The 18291-nt window shown below is 40.6% G+C and overlaps 1 protein-coding gene across 1 annotated transcript in view; it reads right to left on the minus strand.

Annotated features, from left to right (window-relative positions):
* The window catches only part of GLIS3 (GLIS family zinc finger 3), a 551611-nt gene that overhangs the window by 193133 nt on the left and 340187 nt on the right, over positions 1-18291 (minus strand). The window contains exons 5-6 of the mRNA XM_073634951.1: positions 4973-5134; positions 2800-2910 (exon numbers count right to left, since the gene is read on the minus strand). Coding sequence (XP_073491052.1) covers positions 2800-2910; positions 4973-5134 — 273 coding nt within the window. The remainder of the gene's footprint in view (positions 1-2799; positions 2911-4972; positions 5135-18291) is intronic.

Raw genomic sequence — 18291 nt, forward strand, 5'->3', positions numbered from 1 at the left:
CACGGAGAGGCTTCGGAGGAGGACAGAGCCCGCAGACACAGCGGGGGGACATCGCAGATCCCGGGGACAAGGTAAGTAAAGCCACACCAGGATCCTGCGATGTAATCCCGAGTGTGGCTCGGGGTTACCGCTAATGGTCCTGAATTTAAACCCCAAGCCACACTCGGGAAAACCGCCAGGGAGGCTACAGAACCATTAGGAGATATTAAAAAGATTCTTTTTTTTTATAGCCAATTACCAATATGGTTCATGCACTTTAAAGCAGAACTATATTTACCCCCGTTCCAGCGAGCTTTCCACTCATGGCTCACTATACAAGGGACGGACAGGCAGGTGAGTAACTTTAACCTCCCTGGCAGTTTTCCCGAGTGTGGCTCGGGGTTAAATTTCAGCACTATTAGTGGTAACCCCGAGCCACACTCGGGATTGCATTGCAGGATCCTGGTGCAGGTTACTTACCTTGTCCCCAGGATCCTGTGATGTCCCCCCGCTGTGTCCGTGGGCTCTGTCCTCCGCCCGATGCCTCTGTGTGCCGGGCTCCGTTCCCTGCAAATGTTGCGAAGCACGGGGGTGGAGCCCAGCGGCAAATTAAAAAAATAGAAAATTCGTAACACATACAGTACAGTGTAATCTTACAGATTACATTACTGTATGAAATCATTTCACATCCCTTTTGTCCCTAGTGCTTTGTCCAATGCCCCGAATGCAGTTTTATAATATATATACTGTTCTTTCTGCCTGGAAACGTGAGATTGTCCATAGCAACCAAAGCGTGTCCCTTTACATCAAAAGTGGTTTTAGACCAGTTAGAAAACAGCGATAGTAAATTTGAACACTTTCAGAATTGAGCAATTGTGAATTGTGGGGAAATTAATTTTATTATTATTATATTATTATTTTTTCTAATTATTTATAGTTATTTATTATATTATAATTTATGATTTTGTGTTTAAAACTTTATCATACCCGGGATATCTACTAGACTCTTGTTTGGACAGATTTAAGTGTGTTATTGCTAAGAATTACAGGCCTATAATATAAAACGCCATACCGCCAGGGTGGCTACTGGAGAAGAGACAAAGCATGTCTCTTCTGCATTAAAATTCCTTGACCTTATTGCTATACATACCACTTATAATGAGCAACATGCATTGCTTAACAATAAACAATAGCTAGCATCCTAAGCCAATGCAGCAGTTCCAACTATATTACTATATATTCAGCAAGAAGAATTATAGGTGTAAGGGTTTTTTTTTTTTTTTTGCTGTTTTAGATTGTGACTGTTGACTGTTTAAAGTTTTTTTTTTGCAGCCTACAACCCTCTCTATTTGTTGCGATATAATAAATTACAAAATTTTACAGTTGTCACAAGAACAGAAAGTCATGGGAAATCTTCCTAGTGGAAAATTGTCTCTGTGACAGTTGTCTAATCGCGTGTACACACGAGCAGACATTCGACAGACTGAACTCCGAAGGACTTTTTTGACAGACTTTCGACGGAGTTCAGACGCAACGGACGTGCTTACACACAATCACACCAAAGTCCGACTGACTCGAACGTGATGACGTATGACCGGACTAAAATAAGGAAGTTCATAGCCAGTAGCCAATAGCTGCCCTTGCGTCATTGTTTGTTCGTCGGACTAGCATACAGACGAACGAATTTTTCGACCGGACTCAAGTTCGTCGGAAAGATTTGAAATATGTTCTATTTCTAAAGATTTTTCAACAGCAAAGGTCCGATGAAGCCCACACACGATCGAATTGTCTGGCGGATTAGTTTCGTCGGACCTTTGATGTCGAAAAGTCCGGTCGTGTGTACAAGGCATAAGAGGTATTTCCTCACACTTTGTAGAAATGTATTCTCACTTTCTCTTCTGTCCCCAGGGCAGGAAGTAAGGGGAGATTTTCCAAATGGGACAATATCGAGGGTTTTAATCATTTCCTCCTCTACTCAACACCAAAGATACACTTTGGCCTTTAGATGGGGGGGATACTACCCTGCCTCCTGACCCAGTCTGTCCTTATTTTGTTACACTAAAAGAAACTGTATGTGCTTTACAAACCCAGTAATGACGTCTTTGAACATTTTGTGTTTATGCCCACCCCTTCTTTATATTGCCTGCTGAATAACCATACTGTTTATACATTGTAAAGCACTAAAAACCTGCATTGTATTAATAATTATAGGAGCTAAGGTATTTTGTAACACTTATTTATTGTAGGCATGACATGTGGAGAAGGAGGAGAAATTGGACACATGAAAAGCTATTTAAACTTTCTCATATGTTTCCAAACATGATATAAGGACAACAAAATGTATGTTATTAACAGACAGGATTGTAATGGCACTTTTAAATGACAATATAGTTGTGTTATGTTGCATTTAATTGCATCATAGTGAGAAAGTAACAATCAGACCCTAGTGTCACTCATGTCTTAAACACTATATTATCAAATTCTTATAGGAATGTCTGGATTAGTTTAACAACTATCACAGTTTGGGTCATGTATGCTCTTGGCTGTGTGTACTCTCTATGGAATATCAATTACATCCTCAGTAATACATAAAACTTGCTATAACAGGCTTTTTTCAAGAAACACAGGCTTTTCTCTTGAGTACTGCACCAATAAAGTACACAGTCTCTGGGTTACACAATTAAGAGACTTCACAGCTGGACATTTTATATAAACTGTACTAGATAATTACAGTCTCAATCTAGTTGCAATGGGGTACAGCTCATTTCTGCACAATTAATTGCACGGTATTCATATGACATATGGCTGTATCATTGTTACCTTTTTCCTGGCCTGCTGGTCTTTGGAAGAATGAGCTTTTACATGCTTTCGTAATGAACTTGGGTCTGTATAGCGCTTATTGCATCCTGGAATCTGACAGGCATAGGGTTTCTAGACAAAAAAGGCATAGGGTAAGGTAATCACTTTACTTCACTTGTAACTCTCTCTTCACATTTGTTATAAATGAACATTCCCAGAGGTACTTACAGCATAGGAATCATTTGCTCAAGGAAGGATTAGCAAAATCAGATACAGCAGATTAGTGAAGCAGTCTAACAGCAGTGACTATCCAGAAAACATTGGTTAAGGTTAGAGCAGAATCCTGATATAGACACAGAAAAAAATGTGAAACAAAAAAGTCATAGTGGCAAGCAGACAGCAGTAAGAAAAATATTAACAGATAATTATATGATTTTAGCATGGCATTATTTTGCATGACAGTGATTTTAATACGTAATATAGCTAATAACATTTAATAATTTACATGGTACTTATCTGAAAACGTATCCATTGTCATGTTTGTGTGAGATATAACCTTTTGACCCTCATATTTAAAAAGGAAGTAAACTCTCCCACTCTGATGCTGCTTTTCATTTAGTCCATTATAATAAGTAATTATCAAACTATAGCCACTGTAATCCAGCCCAAATTGCATACTACTTACTGTTTAAAGAAACTTTAAAAAACTTGTTTCCAGGGGTTAGGCAGCGCCATCTTAAGTATTGTTTTCTGAGTGCACAGTAGAGTGTATTTCCACCCTTACATTGAGCACTTCCTGTACTGTTAACCAAGCCTCCTTCTCAATCCAACGTTTCTATGGCAACCCTGTTTCACTGCTCATAGCTAACTTGTTTTATTTCATAGTATTTACTTGTGCCTATTATCTAGTGTTTGCCTGTGTCAGTCTTATCAGCTTCAGCTGATAAAGCTGCAGTAATCCTGTCGGATGCCCAGGTTTACACTGCATGTGATGTCACATGGTCACATGGGTTGTAGTAGGAAGCTCTGAGTGATTATGCAGTCTCGTGGGATTTCAGAGTTGTGCCGTAGGAAGATCTGATAATAGACAGATAAGTACACAGAGTGTGCCATAAATCAGGGGAGATCTGGGCATGCTCAGTGAAGTCATTCTAAAAAACAAAAAGGATTACAACAATACTAAGCAAGTAAGGAGATATCTACAAGCAGTGTTCATTAGGGTTTTTTATGCTGATTTACATGGGACAAAGTTGTCGGGGAGAGTTTACAACCACTTTAATAGTTTACTCTAAGGACCAGTTCACACCACATGCAGTCCAGTGCGTTTTATTCTGCATCAAAAATGCATGGAAATTAGGTTATATGGTTTCCAATGGCATAGTTCACACTAGTGCAGTCAGTTCCAGGGCTTTCCAGTTCCAGAAAAAAAAAAGTAGAACGTGCTGTCAAATTTACTGTCTGTGTCTCCACTAGGTATATGCACCCCTTTATTTATTCGAGTGACCACTATCAGTGAGACAGAAGTGAGGGGAAATCCAAATATATTCAGTTGTCATCAGAGAAAGAGGTGAGAGAAAATCCTATAGTAGGGACACCTGTTCCTATGACATCCCAAGGTGAGAATTGTGTTCACTTTGGAAACATTTTCTGTCATTCAGAAGTGAATAGTTAAAGGCAGTTTTAATAAATGCATAGCAATGAAAAGAGCAGGGAGGAAAGGTGGGGGGGCTGTTTGGTTTTCTAACAAACCCTCTGCACCCCAACCCAGGTCCCTTCTTGTCCCTAAGCCTTACTACTATAGCTAATATAGCAACACTCCTAGCGTTTTGCACATACTGTGGCACACCATCACTGCTCTTTGTATTGGCCATAAATTATAGACCACGGTATTTTTTTGTACACAGGTCACTTGGCTATTTAATGATTTTCATTCACAGTTTATTATGTGGGTTAATGTAAAAATAAACTGGCTACTAGATGTGTGAAATTTTACACTAATTATGTGTCATAGAGAGTTTGAGGTATGTTCACAATTACTGTCCTCACATTTGTCAGTGTTATGGCCTCTGCTATACAGAGGAAAGGGAGAAACTGTCGTTTGTAAAGACTGCTTATGAGAAGCTCAGGAAGCTGGCAGCAGTATGGGAGCCTTTTCTTGCGGAACAAGCATATTATTTGATGTGTCTTTCCTTACGGTATCCAGGTGTGTCCTTTGATGCTTGGCACGATCGCTGGAGTTGCTGAAGGCCTTTTGACAGCCAGGATGCTGGCACAGATAAGGCTTTTCTCCTGTGTGACTCCGTAAGTGAATCTTCAGGTTTTCAAGCCTAGAGAATGCTTTCTTGCAGCCTTCAAACTGTAACAAGAAACAAAATATTGAGTATTTTTTCTTTTTGATTGTAATGTATTTTGCAAACTGGAAAGCACTGTCTAGTGGTTCATGTTTCATCACTCCTTCAAAAATGAGTTCTATTTGCTTATTTCAAGATATTAAACCTTTCTGAAGGCTGGCATACATAATAAGCTGCCCTGCCAGTTTTAGCTTAGGAGCACACAACCTTCAGTTATTTTCAAGAAGAGAATTGCTGGATATTTTGCAATTTCTTAAGTTCTCTGAGCTATCCTAGAACTCTTTGTACATTTTATTAATAACAAAAGAAATAAAAGATATTTAAGCAAAATAAAAGTATTTATATATTACTATTAGACTCATTGAGAAGGAGCGGAGAGACATTGCTATTACTTATTTATCCAAAACGAGAGAATACAAAGTATTGACTTACAGTCTCACTTTTATGAAAGCTCTAAAAGTTGTACATTTTTGCCACTACATGTTATTTTGTCATACATCAAACTTTAAACTATAGTAATTGAAAACTGTTTAATGAGATTGCCAATTTGCCATTGCTTAAAGGAACATCTAAACTTTGTTAACATGATATCATTAGGGAAAAGGTTTGGGTTCAGTGCTGCCATGAGTTCATGGCAAATCTCCAGAATTTGCAAAGTTCTGTTTTCATAACAGATCTGTTGTCATAAGTAAGGGACAACAGATAATGTAGTGCATAGCCTTGGACCCAGGTAAGCTGAGTGACAGCAGACAATAATTTGAAGAAATGGATAGCCTAGCCCCCTTTCCATAATCTCCCATTGGTTTTAATGGGGTTTGCCACAAAGTCTGCAAATGTGGAACTCCGGCAGATTTATTAAACCTTCAAATCTGCTTACACACTATTATAATCTTATTAAATGGAACACCATAAGAAAAGAAATATAGAGAATTCCATTGTTGATGTATTTTTAGAGAAGCTTACCCTGTCATGCTAATCCTTGCTTCTTTACTTGATGAGTCACTGACCTAGAGGAAGCAAGAGACTCCTCCTGCACCCTACTAACCTCTCAACAACAACAAAAAAAAGGCTCAAAAGGATCCTGACCGGATCCTTCCTTTCATTCTCCTCTATTAAAACCTGAAAGTTTACATCTGATTGCTAGCTATGAACAACAATTAACCTTCAGACACGTGTGATTGCCAACTATTACAGCACTGTGAGATCCGGGTATTACTTTTCATGCAAACACATACTGTATGTTTCTTGGAACAATGGCCCTGGGGTTAGATGTACCTTCTTCTGCATGACACCTTTCAGCAAATATTTTTTGTCTTGCAAATGACCCCAGTTTTCTCAGGAAGCTGTCTAAAAATTAATGTCCAAGTTTCCATCAGACTAAAACACTTGGTACATAAAAATATAATTTGTCCTCCTACATGATTTACACTGCTAGAATTGTTCTTGATCATGAGATCACATTGGCTAATCTCAGTCTTACATCAGTAAAGAAGATAGGCAAAAGAAGAAACTGTCTGTATCCATTTGTTATTGGTTATATTTATGTACATTTCAGAGCCAAGCAGTATTAACAAATAATCCTCTATGTTTAACATTACAAACATCTGTATTTATTATACTGTGGCTTATTATACTGTGGCTTTTTAACAATGTCTACTCTAGTCCACTTCCTACAACAATAGTACTTAAGTTTTTTAAATTCCAAGTTCTGCTAATATGCAATTGCAGACAATGCTGAGGTTCTTTTTCTCGGGGCTGCTGAAAATTTCAGTTAATAATGGTGTCGGAGTGCTTTCTAACAGAAAGAATTCAGTGTAGTGTACTGTACATGGGCGTCCGCAGAACTTTTTTCAGGGGGGGGGGGGGGCATAATTTATAAAAAAAGAAAAAAAAAAGTGCAGTAGCAGATGTAATCACACTATCACAGAAGTGGAGCATCTGCAGATTTTAAAAATGTAATAGTGACTAAAGAATGAAGGAAAGTGTAAAGACTCAGGTCGTATTTGCCAGCAAGTTGCTGTATCACATTTTAGAGTTGGTCATGAATGATATTTGCTGCCACAACAAACACTAACCTGGAAGTTTGCTTGGCGGTTCAAAACTTGTGGCCCTCGTGGGCGGGAGGAGGCTCAAGAGGAAAACTGGAGAAGTTGGGCTGCTGGCAATGTGCTACAGCAGCTGCGGGAGTAGTTGGCAGAGGCGGCGGCCCCGGGACTGGCACTGACTGGGCACAGGCTGGATCCTGGCTTACCAGCAGTGCCACTACCAGTCAGGACTGGGAATGCTGCTCTCTCTCTCTCCCTGCTGCTGCGGCCGGAGGCGGAGAAGGAGAGAGGATGTGGGTGGACTCGGAGGCGCGCTGCTCAGCCGTAGGGTGCCCACTGCCCACGTGTCAGCCGACGTCACTGGTTGCTAGATGTGGGGCAGCCCTAGCCTAGCGACCAGTTCGGCTGCTTCGGCAAATGATTATCAGGGTGGCATTGTCCCGGAATGAAGGTGCCCGGGACACGGGACAAAAATCAGAATTAAGGGCCATCCGGTGGCGCGGGGTTGGGGGGGCAATTGCCCCGCCTTGCCCCTATTTTCTAGATGTGGGGCAGCCCTAGCCTAGCGACCAGTTCGGCTGCTTCGGCAAATGATTATCAAGGTGGCGGACTGGTGGTGTGTTGTTTTTTTTATTCCGGGACATTGTCCCGGAATGAAGGTGCCCGTGACACGGGACAAAAAATCTTTTAAATCTGTGTTAGTGAGCATTTCTCCTTTGCAGAGGTAATCCATCCACCAATCCATTACTCAGGTGTGCCTTAGGCTGGCCACAATAAATGTCCACTCTAAAATGGGAAGTTTTACTGTATTGGGGAAGTTGGGTGGGGTCCGAAAACCAGTCAGTATCTGGCGTGACCACAATTTGCCTCACGCAGCACATCTCCTTCACATAGAATTGATCAGGTTGTTGATTGTGGCCTGTGGAATATTGGTCCATTCCTCTTCAATGGCTGTGCGAAGTTGCTGGATATTGGCAGGAACTGGAACACGCTGTTGTATACGCCGATCCAGAGCATCCCAAACATACTCTATGGGTGACATGTGAGTATGCTGGCCATGCAAGAACTGGGATGTTTTCAGCTTCCAGGAATTGTGTACAGATCCTTTCAACATGGTGCCATGCATTATCATGCTGCAACATGAGGTGATGGTCGTGGATGAATGGCACAACAATAGGCCTCAGGATCTCGTCACGATATCTCTATGCATTCAAAATGCCATCAATAAAATGCACCTGTGTTCGTTGTCTATAGCATATGCCTGCCCATACCATAACCCCGCCGCCACCATGGGCCACTCGATCCCCAACGTTGACATCAGCAAACCGCTCACCCCCACGTCGCCATACACGCTGTCTGCCATCTGCCCTGTACAGTGAAAACCGGGATTCATCCGTGAAGAGAACACCTCTCCAAAGTGCTAGACGCCATCGAATATGAGCATTTGCCCACTCAATTCGGTTACGGCGATGAACTGCAGTCAGGTCGAGAACCCGATGAGGACAACGAGCATGCAGATGAGCTTCCCTGAGATGGTTTCTGACAGTTTGTGCAGAAATTCTTTGGTTATGCAAACCGATTGTTGCAGCAGCTGTCCGGATGGCTGGTGTCATATGATCTTGGAGGTAAAGATGCTGGATGTGGAGGTCCTGGGCTGGTGTGGTTACACATGGTCTGCGGTTGTGAGGCTGGTTGGATATACTGCCAAATTCTCTGACGGCTTATGGTAGAGAAATAACATTCAATTCAAGGGCAACAGCTCTGGTGGACTTTCCTGCAGTCAGCATGCCAATTGCACGCTCCCTCAAAACTTGCGACATTTGTGGCATTGTGCTGTGTGATAAAACTGCACATTTTAGAGTGTCCTTTTATTGTGGTCAGCCTAAGGCCCACCTGTGCAATATTCATGCTGTCTAATCAGCATCTTGATATGCCACACCTGTGAGGTGGATGGATTATCTCGGCAAAGGAGAAGTGCTCACTAACACAGATTTAGACAGATTTGTGAACAATATTTGTAAGAAATAGGACTTTTGTGCACAAAGAAAAAGTCATACATCTTTGAGTTCAGCTCATGATAAATAGGGGCAAACACAAAAGTGTTGCGTTTATTATTTTTATAATTTTGCTCAGTATATATATATATATATATATATATATATATATATATAAATTAATATCCATTGCTATTAGTACTAAGGTGGAATTCCAGGACAACAGCTAAATGCATACTTTAAATGCATACACGTTTACTATTTTATCTGCCATAGGATTTGTAATTATATGCAGCCCCATCTGTGATATTGTATGGTCAGATATGTGACACACATATTTTTTGATTCAGCAATATAGCTTACTATGTCACCTTCACTTTGCTCACTTGACATCAAACCAGAATCATCACCTCTGTCTAATTAGCAAGGAGATCATGCAGTAAATGATAAAGCTCAAGCAGAAAGATAGTATAGAGAATCTCTGGGGGAATCTAGGATGGAAAAGGACCTGGGGGCCCTACTAGATGATAGGCTCGGCAATGGCATTCAAGGCCAAGCTGCTGCTAACAAAGCAAACAGAATATTGGCATGCATTAAAAAGGGGATTAATTCCAGAGATAAAACGATAATTATCCCACTCTACAAGACTCTGGTCTGGCCGCACCTGGAGTATGCTGTCCAGTTCTGGGCACCAGTCCTCAGGAAGGATGTACTGGAAATGGAGCGAGTACAAAGAAGGGCAACACAGCTAATAAAGGGTCTGGAGGATCTTAGTTATGAGGATAGGTTGCGAGCACTGAACTTATTCTCTCTGGAGAAGAGATGCTTGAGAGGGGATATGATTTCAATATATAAATACCATACTGGTGACCACACAATAGGGTTAAAACTTTTTCGCGGAAGGGAGTTTAACAAGACACGTGGCCACTCATTAAAATTAGAAGAAAAGAAGTTTAACCTTAAACTACGTACAGGGTTCTTTACTGTAAGAGAGGCAAGGATATGGAATTCCCTTTCACAGGCGGTGGTCTCAGTGGGGGCATCGATAGTTTGAAGAAACTATTAGATAAGCACCTGAACGACCGCAACATACAGGGATATACAATGTAATACTGACATATAATCACGTACATAGGTTGGACTTGATGGGCTTGTGTCTTTTTTCAACCTCACCTACTATGTAACTATGTAAAGTAATCTTACTAGCTGCACAGTGTGGCAGAGGTGCTTACATTGCAACACTAGCCTCACCGAATTGGAAAGCAATGTATGTAAACCCTTGTTTTGCATTTACTTGCATTGAACTTGAGTTACCAGATTATGAGATTGGTTGACTCCTGGGCTCTGCTAGTTGGGTGATGACCCTAAATGTAATCTTATCATTACTGAAAAAAATAAAACTTCTAGATGATCAACCAAACATGAAAAATTTCATGTTAGATCTGGTTCTCAAGGGTGAACATATCAAAGCCATTACAGGCCTGTAACAAAACTACGATGTTCCTGTTTCAGAGCTATACATAACCCTTATTAGGCCCTTCTTCATTATTTTCATTATTCACTAATAAAACATATACTCAAAATTAAATTCAATTGTGTTCTCATATAAGATACTTTATATAGCATACAGAAAGAAAAAAAAGTTGTTATAGAACATATGGCTCTGTAATCTTGCCCTATAATCATGAAGAATTTAATTTACCGGTACATACATATAGACTACGGTATGTCCAAAAAGTGTGCTTTCTATTCGAAGTTCAATGGAAACCATAAATGTGATCCAATTAAAAATTTAATTAGATCTGGCATTACTTTAGAATACATTTACATTCAATACAGGGTTATGGATGGATGCAATTTATGCTGTAATGAGTAGCCAATAAAACTTTAATCTGTTTCTAGTATATCAAAAAGTTAATTGTTGAAATGTACAGTATATGAAATGAAAAAGGGTTATGTTAGGATTACCAAAAAAATGCAAACCCAAATGCAGCATTGTTTTACATCTACCCTCAATAAATCAACATCATCAGAAATTTCAGAAGTCAAGCTGAACGTATTTTAGGCCATGAAAACAAAACAAAACAGCTTTTATTAATGAAAGTGTCTGTATCCAATTTGTACACACATGCTTAGACAGTGATGCCACTGCAACATGAAGGACTCTGACAGTAAAATATGTTTAATTTATTTTTATACTGTTATTAAAAGCAACAAATTTAATTACATTTAAAGCACACATGAAATGTGTTGTACTTACCTAAATCAATGTTATCAGTGCACGAGAGGCACCTCCAAGGTATCTATACATCAAGTTCTTACTCAGTATAGACAGCCAGGGTGCTCTGATGTGCACCTACTTCCAGGGTCAATATGGGCAGAAGCCTGGCCCCACCCCTTTTTATTTTTTAAGCCTCACTATTTGCAAAATAATATGATGGACAGGTTTACTGACCAAGAGTGAGGTTTAAGAAATGGGAATTATTGTACAAGCTCCTAATTCAATCTACTAAAGAATTAAAGTAATTGTAAAGTTATTTTTTTAAATAATAAACATATCATACTTACCTGCTCTGTCCAATGGTTTTGCACAGAGTAGCCCTGATCCTCCTCTTCCTGGGTCCCCCGTGGGCACTTGATTCCTCCTCGTCTCCGTGTGCAACCATAGGAAGACGCTTCTTATGGTGGCACACATGCGGGTTAGATCCGCACTCGATTGAGCCACACAGTGTGGCTCAGCCACACTGTAGTTGATTGACAGCAACAGAAACCTCTATATCCCTACAATGCAAGTCACCTGGATTTGTGATCAACTACACTGGTATTGCCAGTCATTAGCATTTTTAGGCAACTGTATAACTCTCTCGCACTGCTGCCAAAAAGTTATCCTTAACCTATTTTTCCAGTGAGAAGGTGATGCAGAAACAGGACTCATTTGGAAAACACAGTTTTAAAACTCTTCCATAACATATCTTCTTAAAGCGGGTTGTTAATACTGTATAGTCACACATAAAAGTTTCAGACTTATATATCAAGCATACCTTTAGGTACCCTTTCTCACACTTGCGATGTAGTGATTAAGAACCCTCTAATGTTCTCCTGAAGACCAACGTTTAATCCTGGAGCCTACTTTTCATTGGGGAAGATCATTTTAATTCAGAGGAAACTGAACTCCAGTTCTTATTCTTTCCCTCAGTCTCTGACTGACTACTGTCACCAGACTGGTGGAATTTTACCTACATAACAAGAAGAAGCCTGTCTCCAATCAGCAGTTTTAATCATGGATGCACAAGGCAGCCTTTACGATGCATTTTCTTCTCAATAGGTGGTCTCCACATGTGTATATATATGTAGTTCCACATAGCGCTTGGTGGCCTATCTAAGCAAAAGGCTCTGCCTATGCTAATAGTCAGTGGACCTAGGTGAAGTCTGCCTGTGTTGGGGCCCTAGTTAGTATGTTGGAGTGCTAAATTAGAGTAATATAAATGCAAGTGGCCATGAGGCCTCTTACTATAAAAAGTTGGTCCTGATCAAAGTCCCAAAGGCCAGACAAGAGGTCATGTGACCAAAGGAGTCCCCCTTTCAAGCCAATGTTTGTCCAGCAGCAGAACCATTCTCCCTGAAAGGAGTCAGAAGTCTTGCCCTTAGAAGTAAAAAATTCCACTCCACAGTTTGGTCAGTGTTTCTGTGGCTCTGCCCTGTATTAGTCTGCATCAGATGCTCTCAACAGCTCTGTCCTTGTGGCTTTGCCCGATATTTCCCTGCAACAGACACGTTAACCAGACCAATGCCTCTCTCCTCTAAAGTTATCAGCAGCTCTGTCTTTGCAGCTCTGTGTGCACATACAGCACAGGTTCAGGGTACAGCAGTCTAGTACAGCAGCACAATCTGTCTGGCCATGGACAGCTCTCTCCATTCGTGTCACTTAGCAGCATGGCACTCCCCTGCACAGCTCACAGCTCACCCTCGTACAGCTTGCTCTGCACACAGTTTGGCTGCACTGTACTGCTCTTTTCGAGCCTACCCAGACTGCACCACTCTTGCTCTCCTCACTACCATGCTGGTGGCACAGCACTGCACATCTCAGCTTCCAGCTCTCCTCCTCATGGCTCCCTGCCACCACTCCCTGTTCACAGCTGATATGTGGGCCATGTTTGATAGCTTGATCTTGTATTCCTTTGAATGCATTTGTGTCAACAGTTTGCTGTTGAAAGCCACTAGTATAATGGATATGAATACCCCACAATCCATTGTGTAGAATCAAAGGTAGCAAAAAGAGACACCACTGACACACTCTGCTCATTGACCCTGGACCAAAAAGTGCTTTTTTCTTAAATCTATTATCTACTGTATAATAGACTTCATACTCATGTTTATATTAAAAAGATGCACTTGTTTGTATAATATGTTATTAAAGAGATGTTGTCATGGACACTGGTTGATACATTGCTTTTGATCTAGGAAAGTTCAACTACATCCTGCCGCCAGCCACAATCAAAATTATTCTAAGTCACAGTTTGACCCAAAATATATCCTAATTATAGTGAATGTCAAATTGAACAATATCTCTTTTATGAGTTTATCAAATGATATACAGTGGATATAAAAAGTATACACACCCCTGTTAAAATGTCAGGTTTCTGTGATGTAAAAAATGATACAAAGATAAATCATTTCAGAACTTTTTCCACCTTTATTGTGACCTATAAACTATACACCTCAGTTAAACAACAACAACTGAAATCTTTTAGGTGGAGGGAGGTAAAAATAAAATAATATGGTTGCAGAAGTGTGCACACCCTTAAACTAATACTTTGTTGAAGCACGTTTTGATTTTATTACAGCACTCAGTCTTTTGGGTATGAGTCTATCAGCATGGCACATTTTGACTTGGCAATATCTGCCCTCTCTTCTTTGCAAAAACACTCGAAATATGTCAGATTGCAAGGGCATGTCCTGTGTACAGCCCTCTTCAGAGCACTCCACAGATTTTCAATCAGATTTAGGTCTGGGCTCTGAATGGGCCATTCCAAAACTTTAATCTTCTTCTGGTGAAGCCCTTCCTTTGTTGATTTGGATGTATGCTTTTGTCATGCTGAAAGATGAAGTTCCTCCTCATGTTCAGCTTTCTAGCAGAAGCCTGAAGGTTTTGTGCCAATATTGACTGGTATTTGGAACTGTTCATAATTCCCTATACCTTGGATAAGGCCCCTGTTCCAGCTGAAGAAAAACAGACCCAAAGCATGATGCTGCCGCCACCAGCATGCTTCACGGTGGGTATGGTGTTCTTTTGGTCATGTGCAGTGTTGTTTTTGTGCCAAACATATGTTTTGAAATTATGGCCAAAAAGTTCAACCTTGGTTTCATCTGACCATAACACATTTTCCCACGTGCTTTTGGGAGACTTCAGATGTGTTTTTGCAAAGTTTATCCGGGCTTGAATGTTTTTCTTCGTAAGAAAAGGGTTCCGTCTTGCCACTCTACCCCATAGCCCAGACATATGAAGAATACGGGAGATTGTTGTCACATGTACCACACAGCCAGTACTTGCCAGATATTCCTGCAGCTCCTTTAATATTGCTGTAGGCCTCTCGGCAGCCTCCCTGACCAGTTTTCATCTTGTCTTTTCAGCAATTTTGGAGGGAATGTCACTGTTGTGCCATATTTTCTCCACTTGATGATGACCGTCTTCACTGTGTTCCATGGTATATTTAATGCCTTGGAAATTCTTTTGTAACCTTCTCCTGACTGATCCTAGCGATGAGATGCCTCTCTGCGGACCCTGGCTTTTGCTGTATGATGCGACTAAGAAAATGTCACTGGATGAAGGGAAGATTCTGGACAGCCGCACTCAAAATCAAATGCCTTTTTTAAAAAAGAGGTAATATTCCAAAAAATACAAGCCACAGCAAACAACGGATCACAGGAGCTGATGCGTTTCACATTTTCAAAAGTGCTTATTCATAGCTTTTGGATTATTACCTCCTTTTTTTAAAAAAGGCATTTGATTTTGAGTGCGGCTGTCCAGAATCTTCCCTTCATCCAATTACCTATGCTTAGCCAGCTCTTGTTCTAAGGAGAGCTACATTTCCAGACACCCTTCCTAGAGCGGCATCTCTCTTCCCCTTGCTCCTGGACTTTAAGAAAATGTCACGAAAGACCTACTAGAACAGCTCCTAAAAGATTTCAGCTTGTTTTTCAATTGAGTTGTACAGTTTATAGGTCACATTAAAGGTGGAAAAAGTTCTGAAATTATTTATCTTTGTCTAATATTTTTACATCACAGAAACCTGACATTTTAACAGGGGTGTGTCCACCCCAACGATTCATAGGCTGGTCTAAGCTACACCTAAAAGAATAATTACAGTTTTGATCATAATATTATTTTAAATATTCTAAAGTATACATGGCAACAAAATTATGTGGCAGACATGAGCAAAAGCAAAGTTAAAATGTAACAAGACAACATTGCTTTAGAGAACACAATCACGAAATGTTGTGGCCAGTATCTTTAGGGGAACTAATAAAATTTAATGTTGTAAACATAACATGTCTTCCTGAATTGCAATTATGCCACAAGCTGTAGTTTCTGTTTACAGGCAACTCCATATCAATTCCTGGCTATTTTTGCTGGCTGGTATTTAATATAGTAACTTAGAAATTATGTGCTGCTTTAATTTCAAATGGCTCTTCTCGTTCTATAAGTGTTAAACAGCAACTCCAGGCAACAAGCAAAAACATCAGACGAATAATATTTTAATGCAATAAACAGTACAATTGTTTAACAAGTTCCTTGTATCAGGGACGTGCAGTCAAGTGAGGCAGAGCCTGGCATGAACATAAAAAAACAAAAAAAAAATCAAGCTTCGGGGGGGGGTTGGTAAGTAGCCAAAGTCCTAACCCATCACTGGTCAAATTTGGGGCTCCTAGGACCTATGGTTTTGGAGATACGGGGCTCCTTGTGCAGCCTGTCAGAAGCTACGTACAGAGCGGCCAGTTTAAATAAAAGCTGGCACACTCTGTTTGCAGCAGACTGAGAGGATGAGCTCACAGTGCCTCTCACTTCTTGTCAATAGCACTGAGCTCAATAGACAGCTTGGAGCCTTGGACCAATGGTAAAGCACTATTGGCCCAAGCTGTCCAATAAATATGCTGCAGTGGAGGCTGTCCTCTCACTGCAGTGTCATAGAAGGGGGCACGTGTCTAAAAGATATAACTATAACTACAAACTTCAGTCCGTTAAGCCACCTGCTCGAGTACAAATTTTGAAAATATAGTAAGTTATCGTATAAATAATATATACCGTATTTGTCGGCGTATAACACGCACAGGCGTATAACATGCACCCCAATTTAAGAGGGATGATTCAGGAAAAAAAATAAAATAAATAAACCACTTTGAAGCAAAATAATGGTCAGTGAGCATCAATGCAGCCTGATTAGTGCCCATCTGCAGCCTCAATGCAGCCTAATCTGTGCCCATCTGCAACTTTAGTGCAGCCTGATCTGTGCCCATCTACAGGTTCAGTGCAGCCTGATCTGTGTCCATCTACAGGTTCAGTGCAGCCTGATCTGTGTCCATCTGCAGCCTGATCTGTGCCCATCTGCAGCCTGATCTGTGCCTATCTGCAACCTGATCTGCGCCCATCTGCAGCCTGATCTGCACCCATTTCCCCCATCAATGCAGCTCACCATCTCTCATAGGAAATCGCCGAGCCGTCATCTCCTGTTTACTCGGCTCTCAGTCGTCAGTCACATACACAGTCATGCCTCCGCCATCAGCATTGGACCAGCTTCTGTGATAGACAGAACACTGGTCCAATGCCGGTGGCAGGACTGTGTGCATGACGTGAGAGCTGAATTAGAGCCGAGTAAGATCCAAGTGGAGAGCCGAGTGGAGAGGAGATGACAGCTCGGTGAATTCCGGCGGCACTCGTCCCCCTCTGAGGTACGCTGTTGGCATATAACACGCACCCTTGATTTTCCCCCTATTTTCAGGGGAAAAAAGTGCGTGTTATACACCGATAAATACGGTAATAATTATTTGTATATTACTTACCTATGGCAATTACCCACTTGCCACCCAGGCCAATTCTGACACGTCTCTCCTACATGTAATAATCAAATTGTTTTTGCTACAAAATTACTCAGAACCCCCAAACATTATATATATTGTTTTAGCAGACAACAGGGAATAAAATGGTGGTCGTTGCAACATTTTATGTTACACTGTATTTTCTCAGCAATTTTTCAAACGCATTTTTTTTTGGAAAGAAACATGAATTAAGAAAAAAACACGAAACTTAGCCTGATTTTTTTGTATACTATGAAAGATGGAGTTACGCTGGAGTAAACAGATATCTAACATGTAACGCTTTAAAATTGCGCACACTTGTGGAATGACGCCAAACTTCAGTACTTGAAAATCTTCATAGGCGACGCTTTAACATTTTTTACAGGTTACATGTTTACAGGTACAAAGGAGGTCTAGTGCTAGAATTATTGCTCTCTCTCTAACGTTTGTAATCTGTGTATATCTGGCTCTGAAACTAGCCAGTGCCTCACCAGCCACTGACCTCACTGCATGTCCCTGCATTGTATACTAAGTTTTATATATTTTCCTGGGGTTCCCTGTAGACAAATTAAGCCGGGTATTCAGAGTGTCTCTGGAGCTCATTCCATGTAGTACAACCTCCTTGCCCAAGAACTACAATTCTCACCATTAAGAAAAATAATCTTCAGACTGCACGTTTACAACCAGCATGCTTCTAATGGCTGAGTGTTTTTTTCTGTTTATCAGTTAATTAATCCAGAATAGTGAGCCTTTTACCAACTCAAGCAGGTTGTGTGCAATGCACGCTAGAAAAAAAGAAACATTGGGGTTGGATTACTAAAGGCATATAGACAGTTCTCTTTCAAGGGCATTTTCCCTTAGCTTAGTGATAGAGATGAAGCTTATTTTTATTTTTTTATTTTCCTTGCACCTGATTGGGTATTCTTTGCAAAATCAATTTTTATTACATTCATTAAGCTAACAGAAAATTCCTCTTCAAAGTTAAAATTCCCTTGCAATATGAACAGCCACTTTGCCTTTAGTAAATCAATCCTTCCTTCTGCACATTCC

Source organism: Aquarana catesbeiana, linkage group LG01 (genome assembly GCF_042186555.1).
Source record: "Aquarana catesbeiana isolate 2022-GZ linkage group LG01, ASM4218655v1, whole genome shotgun sequence".
Taxonomy (NCBI): Eukaryota; Metazoa; Chordata; class Amphibia; order Anura; family Ranidae; genus Aquarana; species Aquarana catesbeiana.